A 19,262-nucleotide genomic window follows, 5' to 3' on the forward strand; every position below is an offset into this window, starting at 1 on the left:
ACACAAAGGTCTAAATTCCCCGTCTGACCCCAGACGCTGCTGTCACAGCGACCCGCCTGTCAGTCGCGAGACCCGTCCCCTTCTCCTCTCCGTCTCTGTCTCTGGTAGAGGCCCAGGTCTTACGTAGGCAGAGTCCGTGCGACCGAGAGAAAGAATCACGGAATTCATTTTTTCCCGTGGAATAATTCTGTAAAAGCACGATGTGGGTTTCAGGGAGAGAACAGGCAGGATCGCGGAGACGCGACATCAGACCGGGGAGCGAGCAGGGCCGGGCGGGGGCGGCCCCGGCCCCGCGTGGGCACCCCCGGCCCCGCGTGGGCACCACCCACGGAAAGACGGTTCGAGCCGATTCACGGCTCCCTTCGAGGTCCCCGTCGCCCACGCCTCGGCACCCGGCTGCCGGCGCCGGCCCGGACCCCCGCGTGACGCAGCCACCCCGCCGCGCTCCGCGGGCCGCCCCCGCCCCGCCCCCACGGCGGTTCCCCCCCCAGCCACCGCCCACGGCGGGCCCCCGCGCCCGCAGCGCCCCCACCCGGCCCGACGTCGCCCCGCGGCGTCCGCCCCGCCCCGCCCCCTCCCTGAGCCGCGCGCGGATTGGCGCCGGGCCACGGGAAGTGCCCGCCCCCAGGCCCGCGGGCCAATGAGGGGCGGGGGCGGGGCCGCCGGAAGCGCCGGGACGTCGCGTCGCCGCGCCGGGCTCGAGCAGCTGCCGCGGAGCCGCCGGACGGACCCGCCATGGCCGAGAGCGACTGGGACACGGTGACGGTGCTGCGCAAGAAGGGGCCCACGGCCGCGCAGGCCAAGTCCAAGCAGGTGCGGCCCGGCGGGGCGCGGGGCGGGCGGGGTGGGGTGCGGGGCCGGGCCTGGCGGGTGCGGGGCGCGGGGCCTGGCGGGTGCGGGGCGCGGGGTCGGGGTCGGGCCTGGGCGGGGCGCGGGGCGCGGGCGGGGCAGGCGGGTGCGGCCGGAGGTTGGGGCCCCGTCGCGCGCCCCGAGCCCGCTGTTCTCTGGCTCTGGCTGGGTGCGGGGCAGCCGCAGGCCGGGCGCGGGGCTCGGCGGGCACTGGCCGCAGTTGCGCGTGAGGCCAGAAAACAAGGGAACCTCGCTGGGAAGGGGGGCTACTAGCCGCGCCTCCTCAGGGCGTCCCGGGGCCACCCCGGAAGCGCCTTCCGCTGGTTCCGCCAGCAGCTGGGGCGCAGGGCCGGGCCGGCCGCTGGGGGGTCCGCGGCGGGGCTGAGCCCGCAGCGAGTGGCAGCTCTCGCCTGACACGTGACCAGAGGCCTGGGTGCTGTCACCAGCAGCGAGAAGGAATTTGGGGGAGGGGGATCACTCCTGCAGGGCGGGCATCGGACCTGGTGAATGCTGTACTGTCCGGGCTTTAAAATTAAATCCAAGGTTTTTTTTCCGGTTTTGGGGCTGGAGCAGTAGTACGTGGGATGGTATTTGTTTTGCATGTGGCAGGTTCAGTCTCTGTCATCCCATAGGTTGACAGAGCACTGCTAGGAGTGAGCCCTGAGCACCACCTGGTGTGGCCCCCCAAAACAAAAGAAATTGGTTTTAGGGTCACACCCAGCGATGCTCAGAGTTTACTCCTGATCCTGTGCTCACGAATTACCCGTGGCAGAGCTTGGGGGTCATATGGGGTGCTGGGGATTGAACCTGGGTGGGCCGTGTGCAAAGCAAAGCCGTGCCTGCTGTTGTTCAGATAAAAGCTAAGGGTTGCAGAGGTCGGCTGGTGGGAAAGGGCTTTGCCTTGCATACAGCTGACCTGGGTTCAGACCCTGGCACTGCACAGAGTACCCAGCCCACACAGGACTCGGCCCTGAGCACCTCTGGGTGTGGCCCGAAACCCAAGCACGAGTGGGCAGAGTTTGGCAGCAGTGTGTGACGTCTCGTGCTTGCTGATGGGTTTGTGTGGACCAAAGCGCATTCTCTGGTTTCCAGGCCATCTTAGCAGCTCAGAGACGGGGAGAAGATGTGGAGACATCCAAGAAATGTAGGTTTTCTGTTTCCTTGCAGAATGGTGGGGGCCTGGGGCTGCAGTGACTGGGGCGGGGGGCATGCCTGCTGCCAGGAGTTTGTTGTGAGCACCCGGGCTTTTTTTGGAAGCCCCCGCCCGCCCTGGGCTGGGTGCTGACCTGTCCTGGCGCCCCAGGGGCTGCTGGCCAGAATAAGCAGCACTCCATCACCAAGAACACGGCCAAGCTGGACCGGGAGACGGAGGAGCTGCACCACGACCGGGTGACCCTGGAGGTGGGCAAGGTGATCCAGCAGGGCCGGCAGAGCAAGGGGCTGACCCAGAAGGACCTGGCCACGGTGAGTGTGCTGGCTGGGCCTGGGGACCGACCTTTTAGCAGGCCGCCCTGTTTCTTGAGAGGCTCATGTGGGGAGGGTTCTCTGTCCTTTAGAAAATCAACGAGAAGCCGCAGGTCATCGCTGACTATGAGAGTGGACGGGCCATTCCTAATAACCAGGTTCTGGGCAAGATCGAGAGAGCCATCGGTGAGTCCTTTGGGCCTACCAGGTGGTGGCTGAGGGCCGGCACCCTGGGAAGTGTCCCCACTTGCCTGGGGTGGGGGTGGGAGCAGAGGTGACCCTGGGTGTGCTGAGTGCCAGCCAGGCAGGGTGTTGGCCCACAGTCCGGAAAAGGTGCTGACTGACCCCCTGGTCCTTCCAGGCCTCAAGCTCCGGGGGAAGGACATCGGGAAGCCCATCGAGAAGGGGCCAAAGGCGAAATGAGCACAAAGCCTCGGAGTCAGTGCGTTCCGGCTGATCTCGTCTGGCTGGTGGCCTCTGGCCACTGACGCCAGCGTGGCCTCCTCTCGTGGCCGAGCGGAACAAGGGCGGCCGTGCCGCTGGGGACCCCTTTCCTGGTCCCCCTGTAAAACACACTAAACCTTGCAAAGCGTCTGCCTCTCTCGACTCCGTCCTTGCCCGTCCCCGCGGGGGGCAGAGACCCCCGCCTCTCGGTGTCTGCCTGTGGCGGGACCTCTGGGCTGCAGAGCTACTCGCAGAAGCTGCCGCTGCTGAGAGGCCTGTGGAGTCAGCCAGGCCGGTGTGGGTGTGGGTGTGGGTGTGGGTGAGCCCGGCTGTGGCCTCTGGCCTGTGGGCAGCTGTGTCTGTACCTGGCTCCCCGCCTCGGTGTCTGTCGGGAGCAGATTGCGGCTGGGCTTGGGGCCAGGTCAGTGATGGCACAGGGCCTGGGGGTGCAGGGACCTGGGTTGGCTTCTAGGGGCGTCCTGGTGGCTACTAGACTCCGTTCACGGTGGAGTGGGAGGCAGGGGTGGGGCCGGGGGCCTGTATCTGCAGCTACCCGAAGGCCACACTGAGTCTGGCCTGGCCTCTGACCTTTGTGCCTCGATAACTCATGAGGTGGGTGGGGCGGATGCCGTGCTGGTGCCCCTGGCCCCACCTGTGTGGCCTGTGCCCCGTCCTGAGGCCCCTGAGATTGGCCCCTTGGGTGGGTCAGGGCAGGTGACTCGGGGCCACAGAACTTCAAGGCACAGAGCCGGGCAGAGCATTTATTGTCGGGGTGGGGCAGGGGTGTGATGTGTCATCCTAGGTCTTGGGGGCCGGGCTGCTGCCGAGTGCCACTGGGAGGGAGACATGGTCCTGCGGGGAGAGGTGGGTCAGCACCCCGGCCCACACACAGGAACCCCACCTCCCGGCCTGCCACAGGGCCCTACCGCATTGAAGAGAACGTTGTCGAAGCCTGGGGCTGCAGCCGCCTCGCCCTGACCTCTCCGTGCCAGCCAGTGCCAGCTCCCAAATGCCAGCAGCGCCAGGAGCAGGATGAGGGCACCGCCAACCGCAGCTGGGACCCACACGGCTGCAGCCCTGTGCCCTGTGGGTCACGTGCACAAGAGTCTGCAGTCAGCTCCCTGCTCCAGGAACGCGTCCTGCCCTGATTTGGGGCTTGGGGTACAGGGTGCTGGGAGGGTCTGCTGAGTAAACACAGACGAGGGGCCAGGGGCTATCGGCCCGAGGTACGGGGCAACTGCCTGGGCACTGCTCACCCTGGTCGGGGCTGGGCAGCTGGCACTGCTGCCCGGGCAGGTACTCAATGTCGTCCAGGGCGATGGGTCCCAGGGCTGGCTGGCTGCCCACAGTGGCTTCAAACACGATCTACCGGGGCAGAGAGGCTGCTGGACCCCGAGAGGGCTGCCGTCCCATCCCCCAAGGCCCGAGTGTCCCCAACTTGCATCCGACCTACCTGGAACTCTTCGGTGCTGGCCACGTCCACCTGGCCTTCCAGCCACTGGTGCCGGTGGCGCCCATCCACACCCCACACGATGAGCTGGCCCCGGGCACTGAGCAGCAGCACCTTCAGCTGGCCCTTGTCTGAGTCGGACAGGTCAGCCCTGCCCCGGCCCACGCCCACCCAGCCCCGAGCCGCCACCAGGCCCACTCACAGAAATGCTCAGGGAAGGCCATGTGGTACCAGAAGCGCAGGCAGGAGGCCGGGGTCGCGGGCAGGGGCTGGCTGTGGAGGCGGGCGGCCAGGCCCCCGGGGCCCAGCACGCCGGTTTGGAAGAGCGCGAAGTGCCCTGGGAATGAGAGCGGGCGTCACCGTGGCCCTGGGCTGGCTCTGGGGTCCCGCCCCGCGTAGACTCACCTGCCTCTGTGCCCAGTGTATGGTCCACGGGGGGCTGCAGCTCGCGGGAGGGTGTGGCCCCACTGCTCCAGTCCCAGCTGTACCGGCCCGTGTCGGGCCATGGCACGTGGCTCCAGCCACACAGGCCTGCCTCGAAGTCGCAGGAAGCTGCGAGGGACAGCGGGCAGCAGCTGGCACCCCCAGGGCCCGACCTGGGCGGCTCAGGGTGGTCGTGGCTGGTATGCCCAGGAGGAGGGGCCCACCTGGCCGTGGGCAGGGTCCGTCCAGGAGACGCAGGTCATCCAGGGCCATGTAGGAGTGCTCCACGCCCGCAGCCACCGCCTGGAACACCACCTGCCGAGGGGCTGTCTGAGCCCTGCCCAGGCCGCAGCCCCCGCCCGCCCACACTTACCCTCCAGGCTCGCTCGGCCTGCACGTCCACGCTGCCCAGCCGCCAGGCGAAGCCCCCGTGGGCACTGATGCTCAGCAGCGGCCCCTGCTGGGCCCCCTCCACGCTGACCCGCAGCGTGCCTGGTGGAGACAGGGCCATCAGCCAGCGTGGCCCCAGGCAAGTGTCCCCCTGGTGCCTGTGGCCTCTCACCTGGGTTCCGGGGGCTCAGGTGGTACCAGAAGGTCAGGCATGTGGGCTGCACCAGCGGGCTGTGATCCTCTGAGGTCAGCGAGGCCACGTGGCCACTGGGCAGGGTCTGTGGGCTCGTGTCCACCACCATGTAGTGCCCTGTGGGGTGCCCGGGTCAGTCTGCACTGCAGGGGTGCTGCCCCTCAGCTGAGGCCCCGCCGGCACGCCTGACCCGCTCCGAGCCTTCACCCTGGGCGGTCTGGGTGGTGTGGTCCACGGGGGGGCCCCTGGCGGCGTGGCCCGTGGCATTGCTCTGGCGCCTCCAGAGGTCCCGGTCCCCTGTGAAGCCGCACGGAGAGTCCTCGAAGGAGCAGCGCCTGGGCGCCCAGCAGCGGCCCGGCCGCACGGCCACGTCGTCCAGCGCCATGGTGCCGTGGAAGCCATTCCGGAGACCCTCGAACAGGAGCTGTGGGGCAAGTGCCGGGTGTGGGTGGGCTGGGGCCGGCTTGCGCCCTGCCCTGCCTCTGCCCCTGCCCCTGCCCGGGCCCTACCTGGTACTTGGCGTCAGAGGCCGGCTGGTGGGGGAGTGTGGCCCAGGCCTGGTGCCAGCGGTTGCCCTGGGTGCCCGTGCAGGACCACAGCGTGGTCTCGGCCTCGCCTTCCCGTCTCAGGGCCAGGCGCAGTGTCCCTGCACGGGGGAGGTGGGGCTGGAGACGCTGCGCCGCCAGCGACCCTGCCCAGACAGGCTGACCAGTGGGCAGCTCACCGATCTGGGGCCCCGAGAGGCGGTACCAGAAGGACAGGCACTGGGGAGAAGCGGCCGGGGGCTGGGGCTGCGTGAGCAGGAGCGCCCCTGGGCCGCGGGCCGGGGGGCTGGTGGGGTCCAGGAGCATCAGGTGGCCTGCGGCGGTGGGGCTGGGCATGAGGGGCTGCTCCCCCCGCGCCTGAGGACCCGGCCCCAGCCCAGCAGCCTCCTACCTCGGCCCGTGGTATGGTCGTACTCGGGGCCCTGGCTCCGGAGCCGCCGCCAGTGGGCGTCAGAGAGGTGGCCGGGGTGCCAGCCGCACGCGTCCCGCTCAAAGTTGCAGGAGACCTCTGAGGGCAGCAGGGGTCAGGGGTCACACCGGCCGGGCTTGTGTGGGTGGGGTGCGGGGCGCTGGGGGTGGGGGCATCGGCAGGAACCTGCGTCCTTGGCACTGACGGCTGTCGGGCTGCAGTTCCTCAGGGCCACCTGGGCCACCCCCGCGCCCTGCTGGCTGGGCCCCTCCAGGCTCAGCAGGCCCGTCAGCTCCAGCTGGGTGGGCGCAGAGAGGGGAGGTTGAGGCAGGGCCACGGTGCCCCCAGCCCTCCCGCCCCTCCTACCCCTTCCTTACCCGGAAGCGCTGACCACGGGCCCCCAGCGGGATGACGGCCACCTCCCAGGCCGGGCTGCTGCCTGGGGCCTGCCACACCAACTCCTGGCTGCTGCCCTCCATCACGGCCAGCGCCAGGAAGCCTAGCACAGGGCGGCATGGTCAGGACCCCCAGCCCCTCTGCCCGGGAGCCCGCCCCCAGGCTCACTGGGCCAGGACTGTACCTTGGGGGTGACTCTGGAAGTGGTAAGTCAGGTGCACCTCACAGTCGGGACCCGAGGGGCCCAGGGCAGGCGTGAGGGCGCGGGCCTCGGCCGACAGCTGACCCCAGGCCTTCTGGATGGACAAGACCGGCCCTGCACGAGGAGTGTGGCCGCTCGGAGCAATGTAGGGCCTGGGCTGGGGGTCAGGCCCGGCTGCCCTGCCAGGGGCCAGCTCTCACCTGTCGCTGGGGTCCTGTGCTTCGGGGCCTGCTGCCACACCCACTGCAGCCGTCCCACGCTGGCATCCTCCCAGCCCCCAGCCGAGGGCACCTCGGAGTCCATAGTGCCTGCAAAGCGGGGTCCTGCATGCCTGACCCTGCCCGGCCCCCTCGCCCGTGCCCTGGTCCTTACCACACTCCTGCTCATCCTCGCCCCCCGCGCACTGTGGCTGGAAGTCACACAGCTGCTCCGGGGGCACACACAGGTCCCCACATGCCAAATGTCCCGGCTTACAGATGTCCCCGGGGAGAGGCGCTGAGGCCCAGAGCACGGCAGGCAAATGGGGTGTGTCTGTGGGGGACACCTGTCAGGGTATATCTGTGGGGACACCTGTCAGGGTGTGTCTGTGGGGACACCTGTCAGGGTGTGTCTGGGGGGACACTCAGGGTGTCTCTGTGGGGGACACCTGTCAGGGTATCTCTGGGGGACACCTGTCAGGGTGTGTCTGTGGGGGACACCTGTCAGGGTGTCTCTGTGGGGACACCTGTCAGGGTGTGTCTGGGGGGTCACTCAGGGTGTCTCTGTGGGGGACACCTGTCAGGGTATCTCTGTGGGAGACACCTGTCAGGGTGTGTCTGGGGGGACACTCAGGGTGTCTCTGTGGGGGACACCTGTCAGGGTATCTCTGTGGGGGACACCTGTCAGGGTGTGTCTGGGGGGACACTCAGGGTGTCTCTGTGGGGGACACCTGTCAGGGTATCTCTGTGGGGGACACCTGTCAGGGTGTCTCTGTGGGGACACCTGTCAGGGTGTGTCTGTGGGGACACCTGTCAGGGTCCGACTGTGGGGGACACCTGTCAGGGTATGTCCGGGGGGACACCTGTCAGGGTGTGTCTGGGGGGACACTCAGGGTGTCTCTGTGGGGGACACCTGTCAGGGTATCTCTGTGGGGGACACCTGTCAGGGTGTGTCTGGGGGGACACTCAGGGTGTCTCTGTGGGGGACACCTGTCAGGGTATCTCTGTGGGGGACACCTGTCAGGGTGTGTCTGTGGGGACACCTGTCAGGGTGTGTCTGGGGGGACACCTGTCAGGGTGTGTCTGGGGGGACACCTGTCAGGGTGCGACTGTGGGGACACCTGTCAGGGTGTGTCTGTGGGGGACACCTGTCAGGGTGTGTCTGGGGGGACACCTGTCAGGGTGTGTCTGTGGGGGACACCTGTCAGGGTGTGTCTGGGGGGACACCTGTCAGGGTGTGTCTGTGGGGGACACCTGTCAGGGTGTGTCTGGGGGGCACACCTGTCAGGGTGTGTCTGGGGGGACACCTGTCAGGGTGTGTCTGTGGGGGACACCTGTCAGGGTGTGTCTGGGGGGACACTCTTTGGGGGGATGGACCTCACAACTCACCTGGGACAGGCTTGCAGTGCTCTGACAGGATGAGGTCATCTAGGCCCACGACACCCCCTGGGCCCGTCTGCCCAGCCAGGAGGATCTAGGGACGAGGGGCTCAGAGGGACCCGCCGCTGGGGTGCTCTGCGCATCTCCCGTCAGCCCCGTCCCCACCGGCCCACACCCACTGCCCACAGCCTTCCCCTGCCCACCCTGCCACCCTGCCAGCCTCACTCGGAAGGGGTGCGGGCTTTGGACATCCACCCGGTCTCGCACCCAGGTGGCCCCCAGTTCCCCGCGGCGCCTGCGCAGCAGGGTGGGGGTCCCTGGGGCGCTGGGGCTGCCGGGCTGCAGGAAGAGCTGCAGGCAGCCATCCTCGGAGCCGTGCAGGTAGAGGTAGAAGGTGAGCTGTGGAGGGGAGGGAGTGTGAGGGGCAGCACAGCGCCAGGGGCGGGCAGACCCACCGCCGCCACCAGCCTCACTGAGCAATTGTGCAGCTGCGAAGCCTGAAACAGGGGGCTGGAGAGCAGAGCCGGGGAGCCGGGCTGGGCCTGGGAGACCAGGAAGGCGCCTGAGGAGACAGCGGGAGTCGGGGACCCGGCCAGGTGTGGGCACGGAGGCAGCCGGGGGCCCCAAGGCCTCACCCCGGGCGCTGTTCTGGCTGTGGTCACGGCGCGGCCAGCTGGGGTGCTGGGGCCCCCCGGCACTGCTGTTCCGGGACCAGCCCTCAGTCTGGTTCCACAGGCCCAGGCCGGTCTCGAAGTCGGTGGTGGTGTGGCTGCCTGGGGGAGGAGGTGCTCAGGGAGGCCCCACCCCGGCGGGCGGGCGGGCTGGGGCGGGCGGGCGGGCGCTCACTGCAAGCAGCCGGGGCCTCGTCCGAGCTGTCCCCGCAGTCGTCCTCCCCGTCGCACAGCTGCTGCGGCTCCACACAGGCTGAGTTCTGGCAGCGGTGGTGGCCCAGGGGGCAGTGTGCCTGGGGGGCTGCGGGGCGGTCAGCCAGGGTGGGGGCGCCCACCCCCAGGGCTTGTGGCCCGGCTCGGCTTACCCGGCAGCCCACAGGCCCGGAAGGCCACGTCGTCCACGGCCACGGCGCCCCTGTGGGTGGCGTTGCGGGTGGCAGACAGGGTCACCTGAAGAGGGGCACAGGGGCCTCAGGATCCGCGGCCTTGCCCTGCTGTCCCGCAGGACACGGGCACTCACCCGAAAGCTGCCCCGGACTCGGCCAGTGGCGACCACCAGCTCCTGCCAGCCGGGGCCCCCTGGGTCCGCCCGGCGCCACAGAGTCAGGGTCTCGGCGCCATGGGTCAGCTCCAGCCGCAGCTCGGCCACATCTGCAGGGAGGACTCGGGCAGCTGCCATGCCCCGCTGCCCTCCCCAGCCCCCGAGGGGTCCGCCGTACCTCCAGAGCCCACGTGGTACCACAGCCTCAGCTCACAGGCCGGGGCAGCCTCGTGCAGAACCGGAGAGCGCAGGGCCGCGGTGGCCACTTCCTTCCCGCGGTGTGTGCCCACAGCCATGTACCAGCCTGGCCAGGTGACAGTCAGGGGGCAGCAGGGGCAGGTGGGGGCCCGCACCAGCACCCGCCCGCGCCTCACCTAGGTCAGTGCCCCGAGTGTGGTCTGCACTTGGCCCTGGGCCACCCAGCGTGGCTCCGGCCCGGTCCCTCAGCCAGCTGTAGCCCGAGGTGCTGATGTCCCGCCAGCCGCAGGCATCCTGCTCGAAGTCACAGGAGAACGGGGTGCCTGAGGCGGCTCCGTGGTGACCTGGGTGGCGGGCGAGGGTCCGTGAGGCCTGGGGCCACTCTGCCTGCGGCCCGTTGCCCCCGGCCCACAGCAGCCCCGGGGCTAGCCCGGCTCACCACACTGGGCCTCATCGGCACAGCCCTGGCAGTCACACAGGAAGTCACACACCGCCTCGCGAGGGGCCTCGCAGAGCTGCGGGGTCCAGGTCCAGCCAGGGGACCCAGCTGTGCAGAGAGCAGCAGGTGACTGGTGGCCGGCCACGCACCCCGCCTGCCCGGTGGGAAGGGCAGCAGCCCCTCGGGGCCCCATCTCAGGCTGAGCCCAGGCCCACTCACCCAGCAGCAGCAGCAGCAGCACTCCGAGGGTGCGGGGCGGGCACATGGCCGGGCCAGGGGTGCAGCTCCTCGGGGACCTGCCCGGCTCGTGGCTGCAGCCCGACTAAGTGTGGCTGGCTCGGGGGCCCCACCTGTGCTGAGGAGTCTGGGCTGTAAAAGCACCCGGGGGCCCCTGCCATGGGTGGGCTCTAGACCGAAGGTCATGCCCGCTGCCCCGCCCAGGCCCCAGGGCAGCTGGTCACTCGCCCGCTGCATTGTGGGTACTTGCTGACTCTCAGGCAGGGCGGGCCTGGGCCTCAGTTTCCTCATGCAGCCTGCACGCTGACAGACTTGGGACAGGGGGAGCCGGTGCCTCTGGGCCGCCACAGCCCTGCACGAGAGGGCTCGGCTCCGGGCACCCTGACTGCCCCTCCGAGCGTGGCTGCGAGGTGCGGGGGGTGCTGGGACAGGGTGCGGTTGGCCGCTGGCACCCCCAGGACAGGCGCTAAGTGTTGCTCCTTTCTGCAGTCCCGTGTCCTCCCAAGTCCCTGGGGGCCAGAGGGCCATCAGGCCATAAAAGCCCTTATCAGACCCCAGGAACTGAGTGTGCATTCCACGAGGGGTCCCCAGGGTAAGAAGGCGAGACACAGCACAAAGGCTAAAGGCCACGACGGCAGACTTTAATTCCCCGGCCCTGGGTGTCAGTCCCCGAGTCTGGCGCAGCGCCAGTGGCTGCAACAGCCCCAAGGGGGTCCCCAGGAGGGCAGAGTCCAGAAGGGGCTGTTGGAGCCATCAGTCTCAGTAGCCGTCGTCCGCCCAGGTGACCTCGTAGCCAGGGTACATGGCTTTGATCTTCTCACAGGAGATGGAGTGCTGGGCGCGCCCGAAGCCCTGCAGACAAGCAGCCTCTTAGCAACCCTGGCCCAGCTCGCGGGAGGAACGCTGGGAGGCGCCCTGGAGGGGGCAGAGGCTGAACCCCCCAGCAGGAGGAGGGGGACAGCCCAGCCTGCGCAAGGCCTCCAGGTCCCGGGCGGATGTGGTGGGACTGCGCCCCTCTCTGCGCCCCAACCTGGGGTCTGCGGCAGGGACTCCGCGCCCCCACAGAGGGTCTGCAGCGGGGCTCCGCGCCCACCCGGGACTCCCACCCGGGGTCTGCGGCGGGGGCTCCGCGCCCTCCCAGGACCCCCACAGAGGGTCTGTAGCGGGGCTCCGCGCCCACCCGGGACTGCCACCCGGGGTCTGCGGCAGGGGCTTGGCGCCCCTCCCAGGACCCCCACCCGGGGTCTGCGGCGGGGCTCCGCGCCCTCCCGGGACCCCCACCGGGGATCTGCGGCGGGGGCTCCGCGCCCTCCCGGGACCCCCACCCGGGGTCTGCGGGGGGGCTCGGCGCCCCTCCCCGGGGTCTGCAGCGGCGTCGGCGCCCACCCACGCGGGGCCGCGCTCACCATGGAGTAGCCGTAGACGTGGATCTTCTTGTCCGGGCTCTGGTGGGAGATGCGCCCCCCGCCCAGGCACTCGCAGTCGAAGCCCTTCTTCTGCAGCTCGCCCGAGACCTTGTCGTAGATGTCGGCTGCGGGGCGGCAAGGTCAGGGGGCGGCAGCGCCGGGGGCCGGGGCGGGGGGCTGCGGGGCCCGGGACCACGTCCGGCCCGGCCCGGCTCGGTTCCGGCCGGCCCCCGCCCCCGCCCCGGTTCCGGCCCCGGCCAGCTCGCCCCGCCCGCGGCCCAGCCCCCGCCCCGCTCACGCCCCGGTTCCGGCCCCGCCAGGTCCCTCCCGGCCCGGTTCCGGCCCGCCCCGCCTCACCGTGGTACTCGGCCCACTTGTAGCCGCGCACGATCTCCTTCTCCTCGGCCGGGGCGCCGGAGGTCGCCGCCGCGTGGACCCGAATCAGCACGTACTTGAAGACGCCGTCGGGGTCGATGTCCACGTCGGGGACCTGGGCCAGCCCCGCGCCCGCCGCCATGGCCCGCAGCGCCGCCGGGAGGCTCCGCCGCCACGGGAAGGGCCGCGCGCCGCGGCTCGAGAGCGGGGCGGGCGCCCGGCGAGCCCCGGCCAATCCCGCGGCGCGCGGCGCGCGGGAGGCGGGCTCGGAGGGAGCCGTGCCCAATCCCGCGGGGCCGTGCTGCGGGCGCAGAGTCTCGGCCAATCGTGGCAGCCAATCACAGCACGGACTGGCCAATCGCAATCCGGCTCCTTACAGCGGGGCGGTGTCTCACTTAAAGGTGCAGGGGGCCGGGGGACTAGCGGAAAGGTTAAATGGGGACAAAGTCAGCCCCCTGAGCCCCACACGCTGCCGGGTCAGCAGTGACGTCTGTGGTCCACGAGGCAAAGGGTTTCCAGCTTCACCGCGGCGGTCAGGTGTGTGAGCTCCACAAAAACGGTGCAGCCCGTCTCGCCCCCAGCATGGCAGTGAAAATGTGTCACTGAGAGGGTCAGTCCAGGGCCACCTGCGGCGAGTGTCGCAGCCAGAGCTGGGCGCGTCGCCTTACGTACAGGCCAGCAGGAGCACCCAGAATGCGGGCACCCGCAGGGAAGGGCCACAGAAACAAAAGCCTTTCTAGAAACAACTGCAGCGACCGGAGCGACAGGACACGCGGCTGACCGGGGTTCGATTCCGGGCACCCCGTGTGGTCCGCCGAGCACCGCGGGAGAGATCCCGAGCGCAGAGCCGGGAGGATGCCCACTCACGAAGCCCCCCTAGCCCCGTCGCGTCCCGGCGACCCCCTCCACCGCTGTCCCCTGCGCGCAGGGACTGTCCCCCACTTCCCCCGCCCCGCCCCCCACAATGAGGCTCCGAAGGCGGCTTCTTTCGAGACTTAGTTTACTGGGTGGTAAGCGCCCATCTCTGGAAATAACTCGGCCTAGGGGCAGGCGAGGACCGGAGCGGACTCTGGAAGGGGGCGCGGGAGACGAGTGTGCAGAGACGGCTGAGGGTCGGGCGAGGGTCGGGCCGGGGCGTCTGCGCTTCACTTCAGCCGCGGCCCCTGCGCCTTTGCAGCCGTCGCCGGGGGCCTAGCGGGTGAGGGGCGGAGGGGCGCCGCGGGTGCTGCTCCCTCTTTCCCTCCCCGTTCGCTCCTAGCTGGCCACGCCCCTTCGAGTCCCCCACCTCCCCAAGGCCAGCAGGTAGGAACCCGGCTTCTCACCTCTGCGGCGGGGCCCTGCGCCCTGCTAGTCCCCCCCACCCCACCCCCGGGCCCGTGCGGGCTCTGGGCCCCGGGCCGCACGCAGCCCCCAGGCCAGGGCAGCCCCAGGTGGGCTGGCTGCAAGGCCCCCGCTGGCCAGGCACTGACGCCCGAAGGCCAGCCAGGGGCTCTTTCCAAGGCGAGGGCCAGGAGCCAGGCCCGCGGGAGTCAGGGGTGGCCGGGTACGTGGTGCACGGGACAGGCTTGGGTCAGCTCGGGGAGGGAGGCTCGGACCGACAGACCCGGTCTGCACGGCGGGGCCTGCAGGACTGACCCACGCACCTGAAGGCAGGGCCAGGCGGTCTTCAGACCCACCCCGCCTCCCAGCCGGGAGCACCAAACGGCCGAGGACAAGTGCGGGAGGCGGGTGAGCGGAGGTGCAGGCAGTGAGGAACACCCAGGGGCAAGCAGTGAAGGGAGGCGGGAAGCCTGGGCGCTCTCGGGGGCGCAGGAGCGGGGTCTGGGCTGAGCTGAGCTGGGAGGGGCTGGGCTAGGTCGGACTGAGCTCTAGATGGGGCAGGCAAGGGGCCAAGCGTGAGCCCCGGGCGGCCAGGAGCGGGCTCCGGGGCTCCAGGGCTCCCAGGGCCCGAGGCCTGGGCGGGGCTCTTGGGCCTGGGGGCGGGCGGCCCCGCCCCTCACATGAGGTCGTCCAGCAGGTTGGCGCTGGCCACCCAGTCGAGCGCGCGCGGCTCGGACGCGGCCATGATCATGCACATGAAGGGGCGTCCGGTGCGGCGGTCCGTGGGGTAGATGGTGGTGGGCGTGAAGCGCCGGTTGTCCTCCACGAACGCGCAGAGCTGCTCGTAGACGCGCGGGAACTCGTGGCGCAGGAAGACGCCGCGCAGCCGCAGCTCGCGCTGGATGTGGATGAAGGCCACCTCGCGCGCGCGCCGGCCCGCCTCGCCCTCCTGGTCCAGGCCGGCCGTGCCGGGCGGCGGCGTCAGGATGAGCGTCTCCATGTCGGGCTCGCGCGCCCGCGCCGGGGGCGGCCGCGCCGGGCTGCCGGCCGCCAGCGCCACCTTGGCGAACTTGCGCACCGTGGGCCCGGGGCTGCGCGGCGCGGGCGCGGGCCGGGCCGGGGCGCCCGGGGGCGCGGCGCTGGGACCCACGGCCACGGACACGCTGAGCAGGAAGCACTCGGCCGGCTCGTACAGGCGCCCCGCGGCCGCCAGCTCGCGCGCGTAGCTGCCCAGGGGCGCGGCGTGCGTGGCCAGCTCCCGCAGCGACAGGTAGGTGGGCGACAGCAGCAGCCCCTCGAGGCCGAAGCGCAGGAAATTGTCCGCGGAGCCCGGGCTCGGGAAGCCCAGGAAGAGCACCCCGCGGCCGCGCGAGAGGAAGCCCACGCGCGCGATGCGCGAGAAGGCGCGGTGCACCGGGCCGCTGTCGCGGCAGAACTGCAGCACGTGGCGGCACACGCTGCCCATGCGGCCGTACACGCAGCGCGCCTTGTGCGCGTCCCAGTCCTCGCGGCGGCACAGGCGCGAGCAGTAGTAGGTGTAGCAGCTGTGGCAGGACTTGAAGTAGAGGCAGGCGTTGAACATGGTCTCCGTGCGCCGGCAGCGCGCGTTGGAGCAGGTCATCAGGTCGTCCTCGTCGGCGCTGGGCTCCGGGGACGCATCGGCCGCGGGGCCCGGGGCTGCGGGCGCCTCGGCGCTACCGGCCGACGCGGGGGGCGAGCGCGGCGCGAGCGCGGGGGCCCCGGGCCGAGGGTCCAGCAGGCGGCGCAGCTGGCGGCCCAGCCCGTCGGCCGTGGCCTCGGCGGCCTGGCCGGCGGCGGGGCGCGAGTCGATGACCAGGTCGGTGATGAGCTCGTCCAGCTGCTCTAGGCTGCGCTGCCGGCCGGAGGCGGGGCCAGCCGGGGCGGCGGGCGGCGTCGGCCGAGGGCGCCCCCCGGGTAGCTCCCAGCCCCTTGCGCTTGGGCGCTCGGCCCCGCGCAGGTCGTTGTCCGTGATGGTGATCTCAGGGGTGACGTACCAGTTGCGGCCCAGGCCCTCCCCGGCGCGCCCCTTGTCCGACAGCGACGTCTCGGACAGCGACAGAGCAGCGTACCGTCGGGGCGAGGTGGACAGGTTGACCACGACCGGTGGCCGTCGGCCCTCGGGGGATGCGCCCCTTGGTTCCCTCCCGAGCAAGTTTTCGTAGCTCCGGCCGCGCCCCAGCGGGTCTTCCCGGCGCGGCCCGGGCGCCAGGATGTTGTCCCAGGAGCGCGAGTAGTGGCGGCTGTCGGTGACCAGCCGGGGCGGACTGGTGCCCGAGCCGCCGTGCCAGGAGGCCAGCAGCGGGCCTAGGTCCGGGGGAGGAGCCACTTGCAGGGTCCGGTAGGGTCTCGGGCCCCAGTCGGCCCAGGCCTGGCTGCTGCGCGGGTGCGGGTATGTCCGCGCCAGGCCGTCGCGGTCGCGGTAGCGCCCGAAGTCCTCCGTGTAATAGGGCCGGGCGGCCGGATGGACCCGCGCGTCCTCGGGGCCGTAGCGCGCGCCCAGCGCTCCGTAGGCTCCGGGGTCCTCCCCGTAGTAGGAGCGGGAGGGCGCGTCCTGGACCGGGAAGGTGCGCGCTTCCCCCGCGTAGTAGCCGCCCCGGCGCCGGGGGCTGGGCCCCGCGGGCTCCTCGGGCAGGAAGGGCCTGGGGTAGTAGCTATCGAAGGGGGGGGGCCCAGGGCTCCCCGCAAAGCCCCCAGGGGGGCCCTCGGGCTCCTCGGTGTAGAAGAACTGGGTGGGGACCGGCGGGGTGGTGAAAGGCAGGTGCCGGCGCTCGCCGTAGTCCCGGGGCGCGGGCAGCGGCCCGTCGCAGTACAGCGCCCGGGGGTCGACGCAGTACGAGTCGCTGGGCGTGGGCGTGCGCGACAGCGCCAAGTGGCGCGGCCCGGGCACCGTGAAGCCGTAGTGCTGTGGGCCGGGCCGGGCCCAGGGCAAGGTGTCGGCGGGCCCGTAGGAGCGAGAGGCCCTGGCCGCGTGCTGCAGCACCGCGTCGTCGGGCTTGATGTCCAGGCGGCAGCGGACGTGCGGGGCGGGCCCCGGGGGCGGCTCCAGCGGCGCGCAGCGGCCCGAGGCGGCGCACAGCGGCGCGATGCGGCCGGGGCCGCCGCGTTGCGGCTGCAGCTTGATGGGGTGCAGCTCGTTGGCGAGCGCGCGCAGCGCGGGGTACGCGGGCTCCCGGCGCGGCGACGTCTCCAGGCGCGCCGCCCTCTGCGCCTCCCGCCCGCGGCGCGGCGGCACGGGCGGGGAGGAGGGCGCGGGCGCCAGGCCCGGGGGCGCGCGGGGCGCGCTCTTGGAGCGGGCGCGGCGCCGGGACTCGCCCTCGCGGGCCCGGGCGCGCGGCGCGACGGGCTCGGGCGGCTCCGGGCGGGCCTCCATGGCCTCCCCGTCCAGCGCCTCCAGGTAGTCGAAGCTGCGGCAGTGGCGCTTGTTGAAAGGCGCGGGCGCAGCTGGCCGGGCCTCGGCGCGCTCACATGGCGGGCGCCGGGACGCGGGCCCCGGGGCCGCCACTTTGATATCCTGGTACACGGTCGACACCAGCAGGTCCGGCGGGTCCGTGCGGGTCATCTTAAAAGAGGTCCCCAGGCTGGCGGCTGCAGTCACTGGACCTGGCGGGGCTCTCGCCCTGCGAGGAGACGCCGATCAGGGCGGCCCCGCCGCGCCCCTGCCCCCCACCCCCGCGCTGGCCCCGCGTACCTGGGGCGCAGCGGGCCGGGCAGCCCTGGCTGCGGGCCTGGGTCGACGCTTTGGCCACTTGCTCCATGACGGCCGGAAGCACCTGCAGGAAGAACCCAGCGGGCCTGACCGCCGACCCAGACGACCCCTTCTTGGCCCTTCCCCTGGACAGGGAGGCCGGCCGCTGGGTGCTGTTGCTCCCGCCCGCTGACTTTTGGGTCACCTGGGCCCGTCTTGCTCGTGACAGCGAGGCCCAGGCCGGCTTTCCTGGGGCAGGCAGTCGCCCTGCGCGGCGGCGGGGGCGGGGGCACAGCTGGTTGACCCTGCGCTCACCTGAGGTCTCATTTAGACCATTTAGAGCTGGAGTGACCCTGGGAGTTGTGTGCCCCGCCTCTGCCAGCCACGGGAGGCCAGGGCCATGGCACAGGGGACCAGCGACTATGCCCATGCCGTCCTGCCCCCCCCATGCCCCCTGGACAGCTGTATCACGTCCAGCGTGGCCTTCGACTGCGCCCTCCCGTCCCCAGACTTGTGGCCCGTCCAGGAGGATGACCGGGCAGAGTCCTGGCCTTAAGGCCGCGCCTGGCCGTGCGGGGGCCAGGGAGGACTGACCCGCGGCCCAGGCTCCAGTCCAGGGCCACGTGGGGCGGTGCGAGGCGTGAGCTCACGCTGCCCCTCTTCCCCCGAGCAGCGGCGGGGGCGGCAGGGCGGCGCGGGGAAGCCCCCGACTGCGCTCAGGGCCTCCCCCTCCCTCCCCCCCGCGCTCCCGGCTCCATGGAAACCCGAGGCTGCCTCCTGCGCCGCCGCCGGCCCGCCCCTCGCACCAGCTTGGAGCCTCCGCGCTGCCCAGGGCCTGGACAGGCAGCCCCGGCCGCGGGGGCCTCCGCCGGGCACCGGGCCGGCCGCTCCCAGCGCAGGACCGCCGGCTGCAGTGCAGCAGGGGCTGCGGCCCGCGAGGCTGCTCTTCTGGGTCAGGGTCACCGGGGCGCGGGGACCGTCCCCCTCCCGTCCTCTCCACGCGAAGCCCAGAGCATCAGAGACGGGGCTGGAGGACAGGGTGGGAGGCCCCGCCCCAGGAAGGTGACCGGCGGCTCTGCTGCTCTGCTGAGCCGGACAGCCCCTCCTGGGTGGGGGTGGGGATGCGCGCCCACCCGGGGCCGCGGTCTAGCGCGGCCGTCCCAGCCCCCAGCCCCGACCCTGCCCATCGGCAGCCGGCTGGGACCGGAGGGACCGGCGCTGGGACTCCATCCCTGCCGCGCCGCGACAGGTGCAGCGCCGACCCCTTACCTGGGAGCTGGCTCCCCGCCGAGCGTGGTGGGCCGTGCGGGCCCCGCGGCCGCCCTGCCGTCCCCGCGGCCGCCCCTGCCCGCCCGGCCCCGCTGCACCGCGGCCGGCACCCCCGGCAGAAGCTTCCAGGAGCAGCGCGCTGCGGGCCGGCGGCTCAGTGCTGCCGCCTCTGGCGGCCGGTGAAGCTGCGCTTAAAGGGGCCGCGCCAACTCACGTGGCCAGCAGGCTGGGGGCACAAGGACAGGACCCTGGAGGCCAGCCCTGGGGACCCCCGGGAGCCTGCCCTCCGGGGCTAGTAGCCCCTGGCTTTAGGCTCTCTGCCAGAGAGCAGCTGGTTGGACTGGACAAGCTCCCAGAAGTAGCATCTTCGTGACTGGCAGGCCAGGCCAGAGCAGATGGACAGTCCCCCACTGAGATGCCAAGCTGGCAGGCACCTGGGGCGGCCATTCCCCCAAGTACACAAGTGACCGTCACTGAGGCTGCGGCCGGCTGGCCCCTGGCTGGTGCTGAGCTGAGCTGGAGGCTGAGCTGGAGGCTCGCCTACCAGAGTCAGGCCCAAAGTGGTGTGCCCCGGGACGTGAGTCGGCCCGTGACACCTGAGCAGCTCCTAGGTAAGGAGGGGTGCCCTGCGCAGTGACGGGCCGTGGGGGTAGCGGGTCCTGCAGAGGCAGGGAGTGATCTTGGGCCCTTCTGTCAGGTATGCGCACACACACACGCAGGTGCACAGATACAGGCAGACACGGGTGCAGGCACACGCA

General features: G+C 71.4%; 4 protein-coding genes across 4 annotated transcripts; 1 reads left to right on the forward strand and 3 right to left on the reverse strand.

Annotated features, from left to right (window-relative positions):
* Positions 1 to 654: 654 nt before the first annotated feature.
* EDF1 (endothelial differentiation related factor 1) lies at positions 655 to 2,907 on the forward strand. Its single transcript, XM_055124130.1, has 5 exons — positions 655 to 813; positions 1,942 to 1,993; positions 2,153 to 2,313; positions 2,406 to 2,499; positions 2,675 to 2,907. The coding sequence occupies exons 1-5, from the start codon at positions 736 to 738 to the stop codon at positions 2,734 to 2,736; spliced, it is 447 nt and encodes a 148-aa protein (XP_054980105.1). The 5' UTR covers positions 655 to 735; the 3' UTR covers positions 2,737 to 2,907.
* A 597-nt stretch (positions 2,908 to 3,504) lies between these two features.
* Positions 3,505 to 10,456, reverse strand: MAMDC4 (MAM domain containing 4). Its single transcript, XM_055123988.1, has 28 exons — positions 10,411 to 10,456; positions 10,192 to 10,299; positions 9,929 to 10,096; positions 9,733 to 9,858; positions 9,534 to 9,664; positions 9,379 to 9,463; positions 9,189 to 9,314; positions 8,978 to 9,115; positions 8,816 to 8,904; positions 8,568 to 8,741; positions 8,352 to 8,436; positions 6,966 to 7,073; positions 6,748 to 6,879; positions 6,545 to 6,666; positions 6,354 to 6,465; positions 6,150 to 6,266; positions 5,938 to 6,072; positions 5,723 to 5,859; positions 5,421 to 5,637; positions 5,193 to 5,330; positions 5,004 to 5,122; positions 4,855 to 4,945; positions 4,613 to 4,759; positions 4,410 to 4,544; positions 4,211 to 4,338; positions 4,014 to 4,122; positions 3,684 to 3,841; positions 3,505 to 3,609 (listed from the first exon to the last, which is right to left on the reverse strand). The coding sequence occupies exons 1-28, from the start codon at positions 10,454 to 10,456 to the stop codon at positions 3,556 to 3,558; spliced, it is 3,435 nt and encodes a 1,144-aa protein (XP_054979963.1). The 3' UTR covers positions 3,505 to 3,555.
* A 592-nt stretch (positions 10,457 to 11,048) lies between these two features.
* Positions 11,049 to 12,426, reverse strand: PHPT1 (phosphohistidine phosphatase 1). Its single transcript, XM_055124132.1, has 3 exons — positions 12,192 to 12,426; positions 11,835 to 11,959; positions 11,049 to 11,280 (listed from the first exon to the last, which is right to left on the reverse strand). Exons 1-3 carry the CDS (start codon positions 12,349 to 12,351, stop codon positions 11,188 to 11,190), a joined length of 378 nt encoding a protein of 125 aa, XP_054980107.1. The 5' UTR covers positions 12,352 to 12,426; the 3' UTR covers positions 11,049 to 11,187.
* Positions 12,427 to 13,192: 766 nt separating this feature from the next.
* AJM1 (apical junction component 1 homolog) lies at positions 13,193 to 19,172 on the reverse strand. The gene is made up of 3 exons (XM_055124088.1): positions 18,505 to 19,172; positions 17,239 to 17,320; positions 13,193 to 17,167 (listed from the first exon to the last, which is right to left on the reverse strand). Exon 3 carries the CDS (start codon positions 17,107 to 17,109, stop codon positions 14,206 to 14,208), a length of 2,904 nt encoding a protein of 967 aa, XP_054980063.1. The 5' UTR covers positions 17,110 to 17,167; positions 17,239 to 17,320; positions 18,505 to 19,172; the 3' UTR covers positions 13,193 to 14,205.
* Between the last annotated feature and the right edge of the window lie 90 nt (positions 19,173 to 19,262).

The sequence above is a fragment of the Sorex araneus genome, chromosome 1 (genome assembly GCF_027595985.1).
Source record: "Sorex araneus isolate mSorAra2 chromosome 1, mSorAra2.pri, whole genome shotgun sequence".
Classification (NCBI taxonomy): Eukaryota; Metazoa; Chordata; class Mammalia; order Eulipotyphla; family Soricidae; genus Sorex; species Sorex araneus.